Consider the following 19,152-nt stretch of genomic DNA (forward strand, 5'->3'; position numbering starts at 1 on the left):
TCTGCCTGATTTGTTATCAGGGTGATGCTGGCCTCATAATTCAGAAGCATTCCTTCCTCATCAATTTTTTGGAAGAGTTTGAGAAAGATAGGCATTAACTCTTCTCTAAATGTTTGATAGAAGTCACCTGTGAAGCCGTCTGGTCCTGGGCTTTTGTTGTAAGGGTTTTTTTTTATTACTGATTCAATTTCATTACTGGTAATCAGTCTGTCCATATTTTTTCATTTCTTCCTGATTCAGTCTTGGAAGATGGTATGTTTCTAGGAATTTATACATTTCTTCTAGGTTGTTCATTTTATTGGCATATAATTGTAGTAATCTCTTATGTGGTATGTTTCTAGGAATTTATACATTTCTTATAGGTTGTTCATTTTATTGGCATATAATTGTAGTAATCTGTTATGATCTTTTATATTTCTGTGCTGTTGGTTGTAACTTCTCCTTTTTCATTCTGATTTTATATATTTGAGTTATCTTTTATCCTTTACAATGGTGTGTTAGTTTTACAATGGTGTGTTTTACAATCTTTTATTCTTGATGAGTCTGGCTAAAGGTTTATCTATTTTGTTTATCTTTTCAAAGAACCAGCTCCTAGCTTTATTGATCTTTTCTATTGTTTTTTTAGTCTCTATTTCATTTATTTCTGCTCTGATCTTAATGATTTTTTCCTTCTATTAACTTTGGGTTTTGTTTTTTCTTTTTCTAGTTCCTTTAGGTGTAAGGTCATGTAGTTCATTTGAGACTTTCCTTGTTTCCTGATGTAGGCTTGTATTCTATAAACTTCCCTCTTAGAACTGCATTTGCTGCATCCCATAGATTTTGGGTTGTTGAGTTTCCATTTTAATTTGTCTCCAGGTATTTTTTATTTCCTCTTTGATTTCTTCAGTGATCCATTGGATGTTTAGGAGCATAGTGTTTACCTACCACCTGTTTGTGTTTCTGCAGTTTTTGTCTTGTAGTTGATTTCTAGTCTCAGAATGTTGTAGTCAGCAAGATGATTGACATGATTTCAGTCTTCTTAAATTTATGGAGACTTGTTTTGTGGCATGGCATGTGATCTATCCTTGATAATGTTTTATGTGCACTTGAAAGGAATGTGTATTCTGCTGCTATAGGATGAAATGTTATATATATATATAAAGTCCACCTCACCTAGCGTGTTGTTTAAGACCAGTGTTTCTTTATTGATAGTCTGTCTGGATAATGCATCCATTGATATAAGTGGGATGTTAAAGTCCCATACTATTATTGTGTTAGTATCAATTTCTTTATGTTTGTTAATATTTGCTGTATGTATTTACGTGCTCCTGTGTTGGGTGCATATATATTTGCAACTGTTATATCTTCTTGTTGGATTGATCCCTTTATCTTTATATAATGTTCTTTTTTGTCTTTTCTTACAGTCTTTCTTTTAATGTCTATTTTGTCTGATATAAGTATTGCTACTCCAGCTTTTTTTTGTTTCTATTTCCATGGAATACCATTTTCCTCCCCCTCACTTTCAGTCTGCCCATCCCCCTTCCCCACTCCAGCACCTGGTAACCACTGTTCTCTGATTTCAACTTTGGGTTTGGTGGGGGGCGGCAGGGGGGAGTTGTTTTTTAGATTCCACATATAAATGAGATCATACGGTATTTGTCTTTCTCTTTCTGGCTTATTTCACTTAGCATAATATCCTTCAGTTTCATCTATGTTGTCACAAATGGAAGGATTTCCTTCTTTCTCGTGGCTGAATAATGTGTGTGTGTGTGTGTGTATCACACTTCCTTATCCACTCATCCATTGACAGAGAGACACTTAGGTTGTTTCTTTATCTTGGCTATTGTAAATAATGCTACAATAAACATGGGAGTGTATCTCTCGTCAAGATACCTATTTCATTTCCTTCTGACATATAGTCAGAAGTGAGATTGCTGAATCATGTAGTAGTTCTGTTTTTAAGTTTTTGAGGAATCTCCATAGAGTTTTCCATAATGGCTGTACCAATTTACATCCCCAGTAACAGTCTACAAGGGTTCCCTTTTCTCCACATCCTCACCAACTCTTGTTATCGGTTTTATTTGGGATAATCACCTTCTAACAAGTGTGAGGTGATAATCTCATTTTGGTTTTAATTTGTATTTTCCTGATGATCAGTGATGTTAAACACTTTTTCCTATATCTGTTGGCCATTTGTATGTCTTCTTTTGAGAAATGTCTATCCAGGTCCTTTGCTTATTTTTCAAATAAGGTTATTTGTTTTCTTGCTATTGAGTAGTTTGAGTTCCGTGTGTATTTTAGATGTTAACTCCTTATTAGATATGGTTTGCCAATATTTTCTCTCATTCCATAGGTTGCCTTTTCATTTTGTGGATTGTTTCTTTTGCTGTGCAGAAGCTTTTTAGTTTGATGCAATCCCATTTATCTATGTTTTCTTTTACTGCATGTGCTTTTGAGGTCATATCCAAAAATCATTGCTCAGACCAATGTCAAGAAGCTTTTTCTCTATGTTTTCATCTATAGTTTTTTGGTTTCAGGTCTTAGATTTAAGTCTTTAATCAATTTTGAGTGGATTTTTGTATATGGAGTGAAATAAGGGTCCAATTTCATTCTTTTGTTTATGGAAAATCAGTTTTCCCCAAATTATCTAAAGAAGAGACTGTCCTTTTCCCATTGTGTTTTCTTAACACCTTTGTTGAAGATCAATTGATCATTAACCTGTGGATTTATTTCTGGACTTTCTATTCTGTTCCGTTGGTCTATATGTCTGTTTTTATGCCAGTACTATGCTGTTTGAACTATAGCTTTATAGTATATTTTGAAATAAGGTAGTGTGATGCCTCCAACTTTGTTTTTTCTACTCAAGATTGCTTTGTTTATTCATGGTCTTTTGTAGTTCCATATGAATTTTATGCCTATTTTTTCTATTTCTGTGAAAAGTGTCATTGGAATTTTGATAGATATTGCATTGAATCTCTAGATTGATTTGGGTAGTATGGGCATTTTAATAATATTCTTCCAATGCATGAACACAGGATACCTTTCCACTTATTTGTATCTTCTTCAATTTCTTTCATCAATGTTTTATAGTGTTCAGTGTACAGATCTTTCTCCTACTTGTTTAAATGTATTCCTGAGCAGTTTTTACGCTATTGTTAAGTGAGACCGTTTTCTTAATTTTTTTTTTCAGATAGTTTACTGTTAGTATATAGAAATGCAACTTTTTAATTTGATTTTGTATCTTGTACCTTTACCTAATTTGTTGATTAGTTCCAACGGTTTTTTTTTTTTTTTTTGGTGGTGGTGTCTAAGGTTTTATGTGTATAATATCATTACAAACAGACAATTTTACTTCCTTCTTTTCCTTTTTGGAGGGCTTTTATTTCTTTTTCTGCTAATTGATCTGGCTAGAACTTTTAGTTTTTTATAGAATAAAAGTTGTGGGAGTGGGAATCCTTGTCTTGTTCTTGATCTGAGAGGAAAAGCATTCAGCTTTTCACTACTGAGTATGATGCTAGCTGTGAGCTTGTCATATATGGCCTTTATTGTTTAGGTACATTACTTCTGTACCTAATTTGTTCAGGGTTTTTGTCATGTAATAGTGTTGAATTTCATCAAATACTTTTTCTGGATCTATTGAGATGATCATATGATTTTTATCCTTCATTCTTTTAATGTGGTATATCACATTTATTGATTTGTATATGTCAAACAATCCTTGCATCCCAGAGATAAATCACATTTAATTATGGTATATGATCTTTATAATTCTTATAATGTTCTGTTGAACTTGGTTTGCTAGTATTTTGTTGAGGATTCTTGCATTTATGTTCATCAGTGATATTGGTCTGTAACTTTCTTTTTGTTGTACTGTCCTTATCTGGCCTTGGTATCAAGGTTATGCTGGCCTCATAAAATGTGCTTGTAAGTGTTCCCTCCTCTTCTATTTTTTGGAAGAGTTTGAGAAGGACTCACATTAATTCTTCTTTAAATATTTGGCAGAATTCACTGGTGAAGTCATGAGGTCCGAGGCTTTTCCATCTTGGGAGGTTTCAGTTACTGATTCAGCCTCCTTACTCGTTATTGGTCTGTTCAGATTCTTTATTCATGATTCAGTCTTGGTAGTTTGTATATTTCTAGGAATTTATTTATTTCTTCTAGACTGTCCAGTTTGGGGACATATAAATGTTCATAGCACTATCTTATGATCCTTTGCATTTCTGTGGTATCAGTTGTAACATCTCTCTTTCATTTATAATTTTATTTATTTGAGTCTCCTCTCTTTGTTTCTTAATCTAGCTAAAGGTTCATTAATTTTGTTTACTTTACAAAAAACAGCTCTTAGTGGTAAGAGAAGATGGATGCCTTGGTCATTAATTTGGCTGGTCTCCTTTTCTCTCTGCAGTATTATTTCCTTCATGCTATTTTTAAGAAACTTGGTATCAGTGGGAAGGTCTTCTCTTGAAGAAGGTGGAGTAGAAGGACCCTAAGCTCATCTCGTCTCAAGAGCACACCCAAATCACAACAATCCGCAGAAAAACCATCATTGAAAAAGACCGAAACCTACCAGCAAAGATCCTCTACGACTAAAGACATAAAGAACCACAACAAGACTGGTAGGAGGGGAGAACTAGTGATATAATCAAACCCCATTCCCCCCAGGTAGGTGACCCACAAACTGGAGAATAATTATATTACAGAGGTTCTCCCACAGGAGTGAGAGTTCTGAGCCCCATGTCAGGCACCGCAGCCCGGGGGGTCCGGCACCAGGAAAAGGTGACCTTTTCTATTGTTTTTCTAGTTTCTATTTAATTTACTTCTGCTCTGATTTTATTATTTCATTCCTTCTGTGAACTTTAGGTTGAGTTTGTTCTTGAGGTGTAACATTAGGTTGCTTATATGAGATTTTTCTTTTTTCTTAAAGTGGACATTTATCACTATTAACTTCTGTCTTAGAACTGTTCTGCATTTCTTAAATTACGGTATGTTGTGTTTCCATTTTTAACTGTCTCAAGATATTTTTTGATATCCCTTTTGATTTTTTCTTTGACCTGTTGGTTGGTCAGAAGTGTGTCATTTAACTTCCACATATTTATGAATTTTCCAATTTTCCTTCTATTATTGATTTCTCATTTTATATCATTGTGGTCAGAAAAGACATTTGATATGATTTCAAGCTTCTTAACTTTGTTAAGACTTCTTTTGTGGGCTAATATATGGTCTATCCTGGAAAATGTTCCATGTGCACTTTGAAAGAATGTGTACTCTGTTGCTATTAGATAGACTGTACTGAATGTGTCTGCTAGGTCTATTTGATCTATGGTGTTGTTTAGGTCTGCTGTTTCCTTGTTGAATTTCTGTCTGAATGACCTATCCATTGTTAAAACTGGGATATTGAAGTCACCTACTCTTATTGTATATGTCTATGTCTCCCATTAGTTCTGCTAATATCTGCTATATTTTTAGGTACACTGAAGTACCTAAATTTGGGTGCATTATATATTTACAATTGTATATCATCTTGATGAACTGACCCCTTTATCATTATGTAGTAACCTTCTTTGTCACTTTTGACAATTTTTGACTTAAAGTCTATCTTGTCTAATTATAATCACTCCTGCTGTCTTTTGGTTACCATTTGCATGGAATATGTTTTTCCATCCCGTCACTTTCAGTGCATGTGTGTCCTTAAATCTAAAGTGAGTCTCTTGTAGTCAGCATATTACTGTTGGATCTGATTTTTTTAATCCATTCAGCCACATTGTATCTTTTGATTGGATAATTTAATCCTTTTACATTTAAAGTAATTATTGATAGGTAAGGATTTACTATTGCCATATTGTTCATTGTTTTCTGGTTGTTTTATAATTCCTTCATTTTCCTTTCTTCCTTTCTTGCTGTCTTCCTTTGTGATATGATGACCTTTTGTAGTGGTATGCTTTGATTCCTTTCTCTTTATTGTTTGTATATCTACTACAGGTTTTTTATTTGTGGTTACCATGAAGTTTACATTATTCATCTTATAGATATAACAGTCTATTTTACGTTTATAACAACTTAAATTCAACCACATACAAAAACTCCACACTTTAACTTAACTTCTCCTTTCACATTTTATGTTATTAATGTCACAGTTTACATCTTTTATATATGTTGTATCCATTAACACATTATTTTACCTATAGTTATTTTTAATACTTTTGTCTTTTACTTTTTTTTTAAATATTTTTTTTTAATGTGGACCATTTTTAAAGTCTTTATTAAATTTGTTACAATATTGCTTCCATTTTATGTTTTGGTTTTTTGGCCACAAGGCATGTGGAATCTTAGCTCCCCAACCAGAGATTGAACCCACACCCTCTGCATTGGAAGGTGAAGTCTTTAACCACTGGACCACCAGGGAAGTCCCTATCTTTTACTTTTATACCAGAGTTAAGAGTGATTTATCTACCACCATTACAGTATTAGAGTGTTCTGAGTTTGACTGTATTCTCACCTTCACTATGTTTCATACTTTCATATTCTTTTCATGTTGTCAGCATACTTTTGTTACAACTCAAAGACCTCCCTTTAGCATTTCTTGTAAGACAGGTCTAGTGGTGAAGAACTCTACAACTTTTTTGTTTGTTTGTTTGTTTGTTTGTTTTGGTCTTGGAAAGTCCTTATCTCTCCTTCATTTCTGAAGGACAACTTGTAAGGTTCTTAAGTATTCACGGTTGACAGTTTCAGCACTTTGAATATATCATCCCACTCTCTATTGACCTATAAGGTTTCTGCTGAGGAATCTGTTGATAGTCTTATGGAGGTTCCTTTGTATGTGGGAATTTTTTTCTCTTGCTGCATTTAAAATTCTTTGTCTTTGATTTTAGGTAGTTTTATTATTATGTGTCTTAGAGAAGATCTTTTTGTGTTGAAACTTTTGGGGCACCTATGAGCATCAGGAACTTGGATGTCCAAATCTCTCCCCACATTTGGGAAATTCACAGCCATATCTATAAATAAGCCTTCTGCCCTTTTCTTCCTCTCTTCTCCTTGAACTCCAACAATAGTAGATTTTACTGTCAGTGGTATCCCATAGTTCACATAGGCTTTCTTCACTCTTTTTCATTCTTTATTCTTTTTTGCTCCTCTGAATGGAGAATTTCAAATGTACTGTCATCAAGTTCACTGATTCTTTTGCTTGGATGAGTCTGCTTTCGAAGCTTTCTGTTGAATTCATCAATTCATTCACTGTGTTCTGCAATGCTAGGATTTCTGTGTGTTCATTTATGTGTTTTTAATGGTTTCTATTTCTTTGCTGAACCTCTCATTTTGTTCATGCATTGTTTTACTAATTTTGTTTAACTGTATATCTGTGTTTTCTTGTAGTTCACAGACTTTCTTTATGAAGATTATTCTGAATAATTTGTCAGGTAGTTCATAGATCTTCATTTCTTTAGGGTCATTTATTGGAGCTTTATTAGTTTCCTTTGATGGTGTCATGTTTCATTGATTATTGGTAATTCTTCTGGCCTTGCATGTTTCATTGATTATTCATAATTCTTCTGGCCTTGCATTATTGTCTGTACATTTGAAGAAGTAGGCACCTCTTTCGGTCTTTACAGACTGGGCTTGGTCCAGAAAAGCCCTTCACCAGTCAGCTTGTCCAGAGATTGTGGGTGAATTGTCTGGTAGATTCTGTGGATGGGCTTGAGCCTCAGGTGGGAAGGTCTGGTGCCTGGGTCAGTGGCTGGGCTGGACTAGTGCTTGGGTCTACAGAGGTAGGCTGGCATTTGGGTCCATGGGGTGGACCTGGCCCCTGAAGTGCTGGTGGTGGGCCTGGATTCTGATGCCACAGGAGTTGGCCTATAGCCTTGGGGTACAGGTGCTGTCCTGAAGGTTGGGTCCATGAGGTGTAGCCTGACACTGGGGCTGGCCATGTGCCTGGGTCCTCGGGAGCCAACCTGGAGGCTGGGGCAAGCCAGGAGCCTGAGTCTATAGGAATCAATCTGGAGTCTGTGTCCATGGAACCCAGCCCAGCACCAGGGCAGGCAAAGAGCCTGGGTACATGGGAGCTGGCCTTGCACTGGAGTGAGGCAGGAGCCTGGATCTTCAGGAGACTGCTTTGAGCCTGGGGCCTCAGGGACTGGATTGGCACTGGGGCAAGGCAGGAGCCTTGGTCCATGGGAGCTCACCTGAAGGCTGGGTTTGCAGAGGCTTTGCTAGTAGGGTAATACCAGCTTCGTAAAATGAATTGGGAAGCATTCCCTCTTTTACTGTGTTCTAGAAGAGATTATATAAAATCAGCATTAATTCTTTAAATGTTTGGTAGAATTCTTCCAAAGACAGTGAATCTGTCTTGGCTTGGAAAAGTTTCCTTGTAGGGAGATCTTTAAAATTAAAAATCCAGTTTTCTTTAAAGTATGGGACTATTCAAATCATCTGTTTCATACTGAATGGACTGTGGAAGTTTGTTTTTTGAGGAATTGTTCTATTTCATTTGAGTTGTCAAATTTGTGTGTGTGAAGTTATTCATACTACTCCCTTGTTCCCTTTTTTTTTTTTTAACATCTTTATTGGAGTATAATTCCTTGTTCTTCTCTTTTTTATTCTTTGTCAGTTTTGCTAGAGTTTTGTCGATTTTACTGATCTTTCAAGGAAGCAGATTTTGTTTCATTGATTTTCTCCATTGTTTTCTGTTTTCAATTTAATTGATTTCTGCTCTTATCTTTATTATTTCTTTCCTTCTGCTTACTTTGGGTTATTTTACTTTTCTTTTTCAAGGTTTTCTAAGTTTTTGAAGTAAGATCTTAGATTATTAATTTGAGACTTTTCTTCTCTAATGTATACATTTATTGCAACAGTTTTTTCAATACTGCTTTAACCATGTACCACAAATTTTGGTATGTTGTATTTTCATTTTCATTCACTGCAATGTATTTTTTTTATTTCACTTGAGACTTTTCTTTGGCCCATGAATTATTTAGGAGTGTAGTTTTAGTGTTTAGTGAGTTTCCTCTTATCTTTCGTTATCAGTTCCTAATAAGATTCCATTGTGGTTGGCAAACATATTCTGTATGATTTCAATTATTTTAAACTTGTTGAAGTTTGTTTTATCACTTAGGTTATGGTCTATTTTGGGCACTTAAAAAGAAAGATTTTCTGCTGTTGTTGAATAGAGTGTTCTATAAATGTGGTTTGGTACCTGTTGGTTGATGGTGTTGAGTTCTTCTGTAACCTCACTAACATTCTGTCTAATTTTTCTTTCAATTATAGAGAGAAAGGTGTCAAAATATCCAGCTATAAATGTGGATTTGTCTAAAACTGAAAAGTTCTGTCAGTATTTGTTTCAAACATTTTGAAACTTTCTTGTTTGGCACACACACTTTTAGGATTGTTATGTCATCTTATTGAATTGAACATTTTATCATTATGTAATATGCCTTTGTCTCTGGTAATTTTCTTTTCTCTGAAGTCTACTTTATCTGACACTAACATAACCATTCCTGTCTTTATTGATTAATATTTGTATTATATATATTTATCCATACTTTTCTTTTCAACTTATTTATATCATTATATTTTCAAGTGAGCATCTTATAGACAGGATATAGTTGGGTCATGTTCTTAATCCACTTTACCAATTCTGTCTTTTAACTTCTGTATTTAGGCCATTTATATTTAATGTAATTATTTATATGTTAGGACTTATATTTTTCAATTTTCTATCTTACTTTCCTGATGTCCTGAGGGTTACTTGAAAGTTTTTTTACAATTCCACTTTTATCTACAGTGTTTTTGAGTGTGTCACTTTGTATGGCTTTTTTATTGATTGCTCTAGATGTTTCATTATACATACATAACTTATGACAGTCCAATAGTGGTTTTTTCTTCTTTTTGAATTTTTTTTTTTGAATTTTTTATTTATGACTGTGTTGGGTCTTCGTTTCTGTGCGAGGGTTTTCTCTAGTTGAGGCAAGTGGGGGCCACTCTTCATCGCGGTGTGCGGGCCTCTCACTGTCGTGGCCTCTCTTGTTGCGCAGCACAGGCTCCAGACACGCAGGCTCAGTAATTGTGGCTCATGGGCCTAGTTACTCCGCGGCATGTGGGATCTTCCCAGACCAGGGCTCGAACCCGTGTCCCCTGCATTGGCAGGCAGATTTTCAACCACTGCACCACGAGGGAAACCCCTAATAGTGTTTTTTTTACCAGTTTGAGTGAAGCATAGAACTCTTACTTCCCTTCATATCCTTTTACCCTATCCACATATAATGGTCTTAAATATTTTCACTGCATACATTTAGAACCACATCAGTCAGTGCTTCAAAAATCAAACGTAATTTTGAAAACCAGAGAGGAGAAGTCTATTATATTTACCAATATTTTTGCTTACTGTGTTCTTTTATCTTCCTAATGTATCAGGGTTCCTTCTCTTATTATTTTCTTTCTGTTTAGAAAACTTCCTTTAACCATTCTCTTAAGGTAGGTTGTGTAGGTTGCATCATTTTACATTCCCACCAGTAGTGCACAAGGGTTCCTCCAATTTCTCCACATCATCCTTGCTAATACTTGTTATTTTCTGGGGTTTTTTAACATAGTAGTCATCACAGTAGATGTGAAATGATATATCACTATGTTTTAGGTTTGTATTTCTCTAATGATTAGTGATGTTGAACATCAATTTATATGTTTGTTGGTCACTTGTATATCATCTTTGGAGAAATGTCTAAATCCTTTGCTCACTTTTAATCAGGTTTTTTTTTTTTTGTCGTTGAGTTGCAGGAGTTTTTTAAAATATATTTTAGATATTAACCCCTTATCAGATCTATGATTTGAAAATATTGCAAATATTTTCTCCCATTCCATAAGTTGCCTTTTCATTCTGTTCACTGTGTCCTTCAATGCATAGTTTCTAAGTTTGATATAGTCCCACAAAAGGGGCTTACTGGAGGGTGGGACGGAGGGAGATTAAAAAAAAAAAGAGAGAGAGAAAAAAAAAGGGGGGCTTACTTTAAAAATTAGTGCACTTAAAGCAATTTCCCACCTCTACTCTTTTCTCTCTCCCCAGCTTATTTTAAATTTGAGCTTCTTAATCTCTACAGGCCAAATAACTGAAAGAAATTTCACCTCGTTCACTTTTTTAAGAAGGCATTAAATCTCCATGGTTTCTGATTGTCATAGTATTGTAAGAGAGTAAAATTTCCATCAGTTGTGCATATCTTTGCCTATTTTTGTATTAATGTAGCTGTAAGGTATACCTTTTATTCACTTAATATGAATGCAGGAGTTACTAACCAAAAAATAATAGCTTTAACACTGGACCATTGCTTTGGCAGCTTTATGTCTGGACAGGAAGATAGATCCTAACCTTGATTTTGTATGTACCACTGGTAGGTAATATTCCTTTGTATTATTTCATGGAAGTGTGCCTATATAGTCTATTTTCCACTATTCTCCAGGCTTATCTTCTCTGTTGATTTGATTTCTCCCATGGTGATTTTATAGGAATGGCTCACATTATTTGAGCCATTTTTGGATTGTACTTAAAGCTGACTATTATTATCTGGATTCTATTGTGTTTTTTTCTAACCATTGCTATATTTCTGCAACCCAGATTGCCAATGATTTTTCCAAATAGTAGTCTTTCAATCTGCATACCAAATAGTAATGCCATTTGTTACTGCCCAGGAATTAGCTATTACCAAATATTATGTGAAAATTTACATGGATATAATAGTAGCCCCCAAGTTCACTACCCAGCAAGCTATCCCAGAAGTCATGGAACAGAATGGCTCACAGATCAATTTAAGGTATTTGAGGCACATCTTTATTAAATCAATTAAAATACACAACAAAAAGCAGGGGGAAAGAGATGGGTAACACACTTTGGATAAGGTACAAGAGGGGTGGAAGCATCTCATTACCTGACTTATACAAGTTCATATATCCTCTCTCTCCCTCTCTGCAGTATCAGCATTCTCCACTGATTGTGTGATTTTGAGAACCAGAGTTGAGGTCTGTCCAGGGGGGATCAACAGATACAAGACACCTCTGTGTCAGTGACATACACTTGCTCCAATCAGAGAGATGCAGAGGGGCATATATGCCTGACCACAGCTCTAACTCATCAGTTAGCCTGATAAGCTACTCTGGATTTTATTTATGTCTTTTAATTAGAGTATACAAAGGATCAGAATGGGTGTCAACAGTAGGTGGCCCAGTTAAGATGTCAAAAATATAAAGTGCTTCAAGTGTGCCTCATGAATATTTAATACCTACTTGGCCCTTCTTTCTCTTCCTAACTATGTTTAACGCTCATATGCTTTATTTACTTTATCTATGTCTATTATAACATGTTTCACAAACTACTTGCTTCTATACCTTGTTTCATATATCCTCCTCATATCATAATCCTTCTCTCTTTAGTTTCATATAGCCTCCTTTGTTTTTCTTATTTTCTATAGCAGAATTGAATATTTATAAACAATAGAGCTAACACACATTATAGAAAACAACCATTAAGAAGAATGAAACATCTCTCTCTCTATATATATATTGACTGGAAGCATCCCCAAGATACAGTTAGTGAATAAAGCAAGGCAAAGAGAATTGAGTATAGTATGTTGCCATTTGAATGGGAAAAAAGTGTTTATGCATTTGTATTTGGTAGTATTTCTCTGAAAGGATATAGAAGAAACTGATAATGGTAATTTCCTCTCAGGAGGGTAATTAAGTGGAATGTATATCCTTTTGAGCTTTTTCAGTTTTATAAGACATGTACATATTGTCTATTGAAAAATTAACTGATTATTTTTAAAATTTACTTATAAAAATACTAAATAATTTTTCTTTTTCTATACATAGGTATCAGAATGGCAGCACAACTTAACTTACCAGATAATACAGATGAATGGACAAAAGAGGATGTAAATCGGTGGTTAGAAAGTCATAAAATTGACCAAAAACACAGGGAAATTTTGACTGCACAAGATGTGAATGGCGCAAACTTGAAGTACTTAACTAAAGATCACCTTGTTGCTATGGGCATAACATTTGGACCAGCTATCCAAATAGAACATCTCTTCAAAGAGTTGCTGGAAACATCCTCTGGAGATCCTTTGCAGACAAGTAAGAGGGGGAAAGGCAGTAAAAATGTTCCTAAAAAACAGGAGAAAAATGGAGAAACTTCAAAGCAAAAACAAAAGGAGAAAGAGAAATCAGACATGGTTAATGACTCTACAATGAGTACAGTTACTAAAGGTTCTAAGTCACTAAAAAATGAGTTCATGAACGATGAAATAGATGACACAAAGGAAGAGCAGCCATCCATAGAACCAACATGTGTATCATACCCTTTTGATGAATTCAGTGATCCATATCGTTACAAATTAAATTTTAATCTACAGCCTGAAACAGGACCACTCAATCTCATTGATCCAATACATGAATTCAAAGGCTTCACGAATACAGAAACAGCCACAGAAGAGGATGTTAAGATGAAATTTAGCAATGAGGTTTTCCGGTTTGCTTCAGCTTGTATGAATTCACGTACCAATGGCACCATTCATTTTGGAGTCAAGGACAAACCCCATGGAAAAATTGTTGGCGTGGAAGTCACCACTGTCACCAAGGAAGCCCTCATTGACCACTTCAATCTGATGATCCACCAATATTTTGAAGACCATCAGGTCCAAAAAGCAAAGAATTGCATTCGAGAGCCAAGATTTGTAGAAGTTTTAATGCCAAATAGTACTCCGTCTGACAGATTTGTTATTGAAGTGGATGTTGTTCCAAAACATTCTGAATGTGAACATGATTATTTCCAGATTAAAATGCAAAATTGCAGCAAGAAGACATGGACACAAAGTCCAAAATTCTCAGTCTTTGTGCGAGATGGGGCCAGTTCTAAGGACATCGTGAAAAATAATGCATATTTCACATCATTTAAATTAGATTTAAAAAGACTGGCAGAATCTCGGAAAGAAGCAGAAGAAAAATGCAGAGTGAAAACAAATAAAAAAGAGAGTGAGGGACCAAAGCTTGTTAAACTGTTGACAGGAAATCAGGATTTGTTAGATAATTCCTACTATGAATGGTACATTCTTGTAATAAATAAGTGCCATCCGACTCAAATAAAACACTTAGATTTCCTAAAGGAAATTAAATGGTTTGCTGTGTTGGAGTTTGATCCTGAATCTGTGAGCAAGGGTGTGGTCAAAGCTTACAAAGAAACCCGAGTAGCAAACCTTCACTTCCCAAGTTTATATGTGGAAGGGAAAACCACTAACGAGAAGATTACTAGTCTGAATCTTTATCAACAACTCAGCTGGATTTTCTGCAATGGCAGGTTAGACCTTGACAGTGAAAAATATAAACCCTTAGATCCAAGTTCCTGGCAAAGAGAAAAAGCGTCTGAAGTCAGGAAACTGATTTCATTTCTTACACGTGAAGACATAATGCCAAGAGGGAAGTTTTTGGTGGTATTTCTATTACTCTCCTCTGTGGATGACCCAAGAGACCCACTCATTGAGACCTTCTGTGCTTTCTACCAAGATCTCAAAGGAATGGAAAATATATTGTGTATTTGCACACATTCACGCATATGTCAGGGATGGAAAGATCTACTTGAAGCAAGATTAACAAAACAGCAAGATGAATTATCAAGCCAATGTGTTTCTACTTTAAGTCTTGAAGAGATAAATGGAACTATTCTTAAGCTAAAATCTGTGACTCAATCTTCAAAGAGATTTTTACCATCTATTGGTTCATCTACTGTCCTTCTGAAAAAAGAAGAAGATATCATGTCTGCTCTGGAAATTCTCTGTGAAAATGAATGTGAAGGTACACTCTTAGAGAAGGACAAAAAAAAATTACTTGAATTCAAAGCATCAAAAGAGGAAGACTTCTATCGAGGTGGCAAAGTATCATGGTGGAACTTCTACTTTTCTTCTGAAAACTATTCTTCCCCTTTTGTCAAAAGGGATAAATATGAAGGACTTGAAGAAATGATTCAAAACTGGGCAGATTCTTCTAAGCCAACATGTGTCAAAATTATTCATCTGTTTCATCATCCAGGCTGTGGTGGGACTACCTTGGCCATGCATGTTCTCTGGGAACTAAGGAAGAAATTCAGATGTGCTGTGCTGAAAAACAAGAGAGTGGATTTTTCTGAAATTGGAGAACAAGTGACTAATTTAATAACCTATGGGACAACAAATAATCAGGAATACTTACCTGTACTACTGCTTGTTGATGATTTTGAAGAACAAGATAATGTCTATCTTCTGCAGGCCTCTATTCAAACAGCTGTAGCTAATAGGTATATTCGATATGAGAGGCCTCTAGTGATCATCCTAAATTGCTGGAGATCACAGCATCCTGAAAAAAGTGCAAAGATCTCAGACAGTATTGCCCTAATACAACAACTATCTTCCAAAGAACAGAGAGCTTTTGAGCTTAAACTGAAAGAAATTGAAGAGCAACATAAAAACTTTAAAGATTTTTATTCCTTCATGATTATGAAAACCAACTTTGATAAAAAGTACATAGAAAATGTGGTCAGGAATATTCTGAAAGGACAAAATATTTCCACCAAGGAAGCAAAGCTCTTTTCTTTTCTGGCTCTTCTTAATTCATATGTGCCTGATACCACCATTTCACTATCACAGTGTGAAAAGTTCTTAGGAATCACAAACAAGAAAGCTTTCTGGGGAACAGAAAAGCTTGAAGACAAGATGGGCACCTACTCTACAATTCTAATAAAAACAGAGGTGGTAGAATGTGGGAACTACTGTGGAGTACGCATTATTCACCCTCTGATTGCCATTCGCTCACTGGAAGAATTGAAGATAAGCTATGACTTACATAAAAGTCAAATTATGCTGGATATGCTAACAGAAAATGTGTTCTATGAAACTGGTATAGGAAAAAGCAAATTTTTAGAAGATATGCAAACACTGCTGCTCACAAGACAGCGCAATGAACATGAAGGTGAAACAGGAACTTGGTTTTCCCCATTCATTGAAGCATTACATACAGATGAAGGGAACGTGGCAGTTAAAAATGTATTACTTGCAGGTATTCATCGGTTCAACCCAAATGCATTCATTTGCCAAGCCTTGACAAGACATTTCTACATTAAAGAGAAGGACTTTAACAGTGCTCTGTGTTGGGCAAATAAAGCAAAAAAGATAGAACCTGACAATTCTTATATCTCAGATACACTGGGTCAAGTGTACAAAAGTAAAATTAGATGGTGGATAGAGGATAATGTAAGAAACAGGAACATTTCAGTTGATGATCTATCTGATCTTTTGGATTCAGCAGTGCATGCCTCAAATGCATTCAAAGAATCTCAACAGCAAAGTGAGGATAGAGAGTATGAAGCAAAGGAAAGGTTTTACCAGAAGTCGAAAAGGCGGTATGATACTTACAATATAGCCGGATATCAAGGGGAGATAGAAGTTGGGCTCTACACAATCCAGATTCTCCAGCTCCTTCCTTTTTTTGACAATAAAAGTGAACTATCTAAAAGAGATATGATCAATTTTATATCAGGAAGTAATGATATTCCTGGAGATCCAAGCCATGAATTTAAAGTAGTCCTCAAGAACTTTATTCCTTATCTAACCAATTTGAAATTTTCTTTGAAAAAGTCCTTTGATTTTTTTGATGATTACTTTGTCCTTCTAAAACCCAGGAACAATATTAAGCAAAATGCAGAGGCCAAAACTCGGAGAAAGGTGGCTGGATATTTTAAGAAGTATGCAGATATATTCGGTCCCTCAGAGGAATTACAGAATAAAGATCTTGGACCAAAGCTTAGTTTGCCACTTCAAGTAGAACTGTATCGGAGAAGCCTAGAAGTTCTAAAAGCAGACAAGTTTTCTGGGCTCTTGGAATATCTTATCAAAACTCAAGAAGATGCTATATGCACCATGGAAGATATAATGAACAAATATACTTTTCTCTTTGAGCAATGCAGTGTCAGAATCCTGCCAAGGGAAAAGCAAAATTTCATCTTGGCCAACATCATTCTCTACTGTATTAAACCTACCTCCAAAATAGTGAAGCCAATTAAAACACTGAAAGATCAGCTTCGAGAAGTCTTGCAACAAGTAGGAATGACTTGTCGATATTCAGAACCTTATTTCCTAGCTTCCCTGTTATTCTGGCCAGGAAACCAACAACTAGATCAAGATTCTAAACTAATGGAAAAGTATGCTTGGTCGCTGGAAAATTCTTTCAGGGGGCAATATAAGCATATGTATCGTACAAAGCAACCAATTGCATATTTCTTTCTTGGGAAAGGTAACAATATGAACAGACTTGTTCACAAGGGAAAAATCGATCAATGTTTTAGAAAGACAGCTGATATTAATTCCTTGTGGCAGAGTGGAGATGTATGGAAGGAGGAAAAAGTCCGAGAACTTTTGCTTCGGTTAAAGGGAAGAGCTGAAAATAATTGTGTATACATAGAATATGGAATCAATGAAAAAATCACAATACCCATCACACCTGCTTTTTTTGGTCAACTTAGAAGTGGTAGAAGCATAGAAAAAGTATCTTTTTACCTGGGGTTTTCCTTTGGAGGCCCACTTGCTTATGACATTGAGGCTATTTAAGAGTTTGATCTTCTCCCTCCAGGAATGTGGACACAAAAGCACTTAATTTTTTTAGACCCAAGATCTATACTTTAAATTGGCAAATTTATAGATACAGCCTCTGACTTTTCAGCCCTGTACATACAATATTTATATTTCCTCTTAAGCATGTTGTGAGTCCCAAATAGACTGTGGTGGAAAAGGAAGGAATGAGAGTTGTGGAAACTATCAAATATCTACCCTGGCTTGGACAACACCATCGAGGGCAAAATAAGGAGCTATGGATGGAATTAGGAGCGGTGAATGTAATCATTCAGCCACACAGAACCCCACCACTTCCCTCAATTAACCAACCAAGGCATGGATTGAGGAAGACTGCCTACTTTCTTCTTAAATGTAAAAATTTTTCAGAATTGAAAAACAATAGTTACGGTACCAAGACATTACAATATCTGGGAAACCGTTTCACAAAAACAGGTGAAAACTCTCAACATCAACATTTATTCCTACCAGGCAGACCAGAAAGGTACCATGTACTTGGCACTGAAGGGTCTTTCAAAGGAGAGGACCAACCAGTTCTCTGAAGGTCATACCCATAGAGGTCTGCAGATCTTACCAAAGTAAGTAGGCTGGAGAATTAGGCTTCCTTTTCATGCAGTAGCAGGCAGTTGAGCAAAAATGAATTTCGTTTCTACAGCTGATAAGCTCATAGACCTCCAAACAAACAAAAATACACCAAAATTCCAAAGCTAATGAATAAAAAGGACTCTTGTGAAAAGACTAATGAGTCCCCAATCCAGGGGATCCCAGTGTTCTAGCATGTATACATATAACCTATGCACAACCAGTGAGAGGTAATCAAAATGTAATTTTTCCTAATAAAATTATTGATATGGGAAATCATCAGTGGTTGCTAAAACTGATAAAAAGCTGATAAAGAGGGGCTTCCCTGGTGGCGCAGTGGTTGAGAGTCTGCCTGCCAATGCAGGGGACACGGGTTCGAGCCCTGGTCTGGGAAGATCCCACATGCCGCGGAGCAACTGGGCCCGTGAGCCACGGCTACTGAGCCTGCGCGTCTGGAGCTTGTGCTCCACAACAAGAGAGGCCGCGACGGTGAGAGGCCCGCGCACCGCGATGAAGAGTGGCCCCCGCTTGCCGCAACTGGAGAAAGCCCTCGCACAGAAACGAAGACCCAACACAGCCATAAATAAATAAATAAAAAATTTAAAAAAAAAAAAAAAAAAAGGTTGGGGGTAGATTTAAAAAAAAAAAAAAAAAACCTGATAAAGAACTATAACAGATGAATCAAACTGTCCTGAATCCTGATCAATATTAACATTGCTGAGAGAGAACCAGACATCATGGGCCTGGAAGTCCTGTAGGAGTGCACACAACACCTGTGAGACAGTCTCACCAAATAATTGAAACTGAATCTGATCAAGCCTCTGGATCTTACTTCCAATTTAAAGGAAATACAGACATTGGATATGCTTCAAAGTAATTCTGTGTATGGGGTATGGGGATGGTGAAAGGAGAGTAGATGGGCAGTATAGTTGCAACAAGATTCGACAGGAGTTAACAATTGCTGCAT

General features: G+C 35.9%; 1 protein-coding gene across 5 annotated transcripts in view; it reads left to right on the plus strand.

The window, feature by feature from the left end:
* SAMD9 (sterile alpha motif domain containing 9) overlaps positions 1-18,804 on the plus strand; it is a 28,376-nt gene extending 9,572 nt beyond the window's left edge. The window contains exons 2-4 of one of the 5 annotated variants that reach the window (XM_082398174.1): positions 4,385-4,641; positions 11,295-11,348; positions 12,823-18,804. In XM_082398174.1, coding sequence (XP_082254300.1) covers positions 12,831-17,582 — 4,752 coding nt within the window. In that variant the 5' untranslated portion in view covers positions 4,385-4,641; positions 11,295-11,348; positions 12,823-12,830 and the 3' untranslated portion in view covers positions 17,583-18,804. The remainder of the gene's footprint in view (positions 1-4,384; positions 4,642-11,294; positions 11,349-12,822) is intronic. The other 4 variants (XM_082398176.1, XM_082398173.1, XM_082398175.1 and 1 more) reach the window with 4 other exon arrangements.
* Positions 18,805-19,152: the final 348 nt, after the last annotated feature.

This window comes from Balaenoptera borealis (genome assembly GCF_965194805.1).
Source record: "Balaenoptera borealis genome assembly, chromosome: 7".
In the NCBI taxonomy this organism is placed as follows: Eukaryota; Metazoa; Chordata; class Mammalia; order Artiodactyla; family Balaenopteridae; genus Balaenoptera; species Balaenoptera borealis.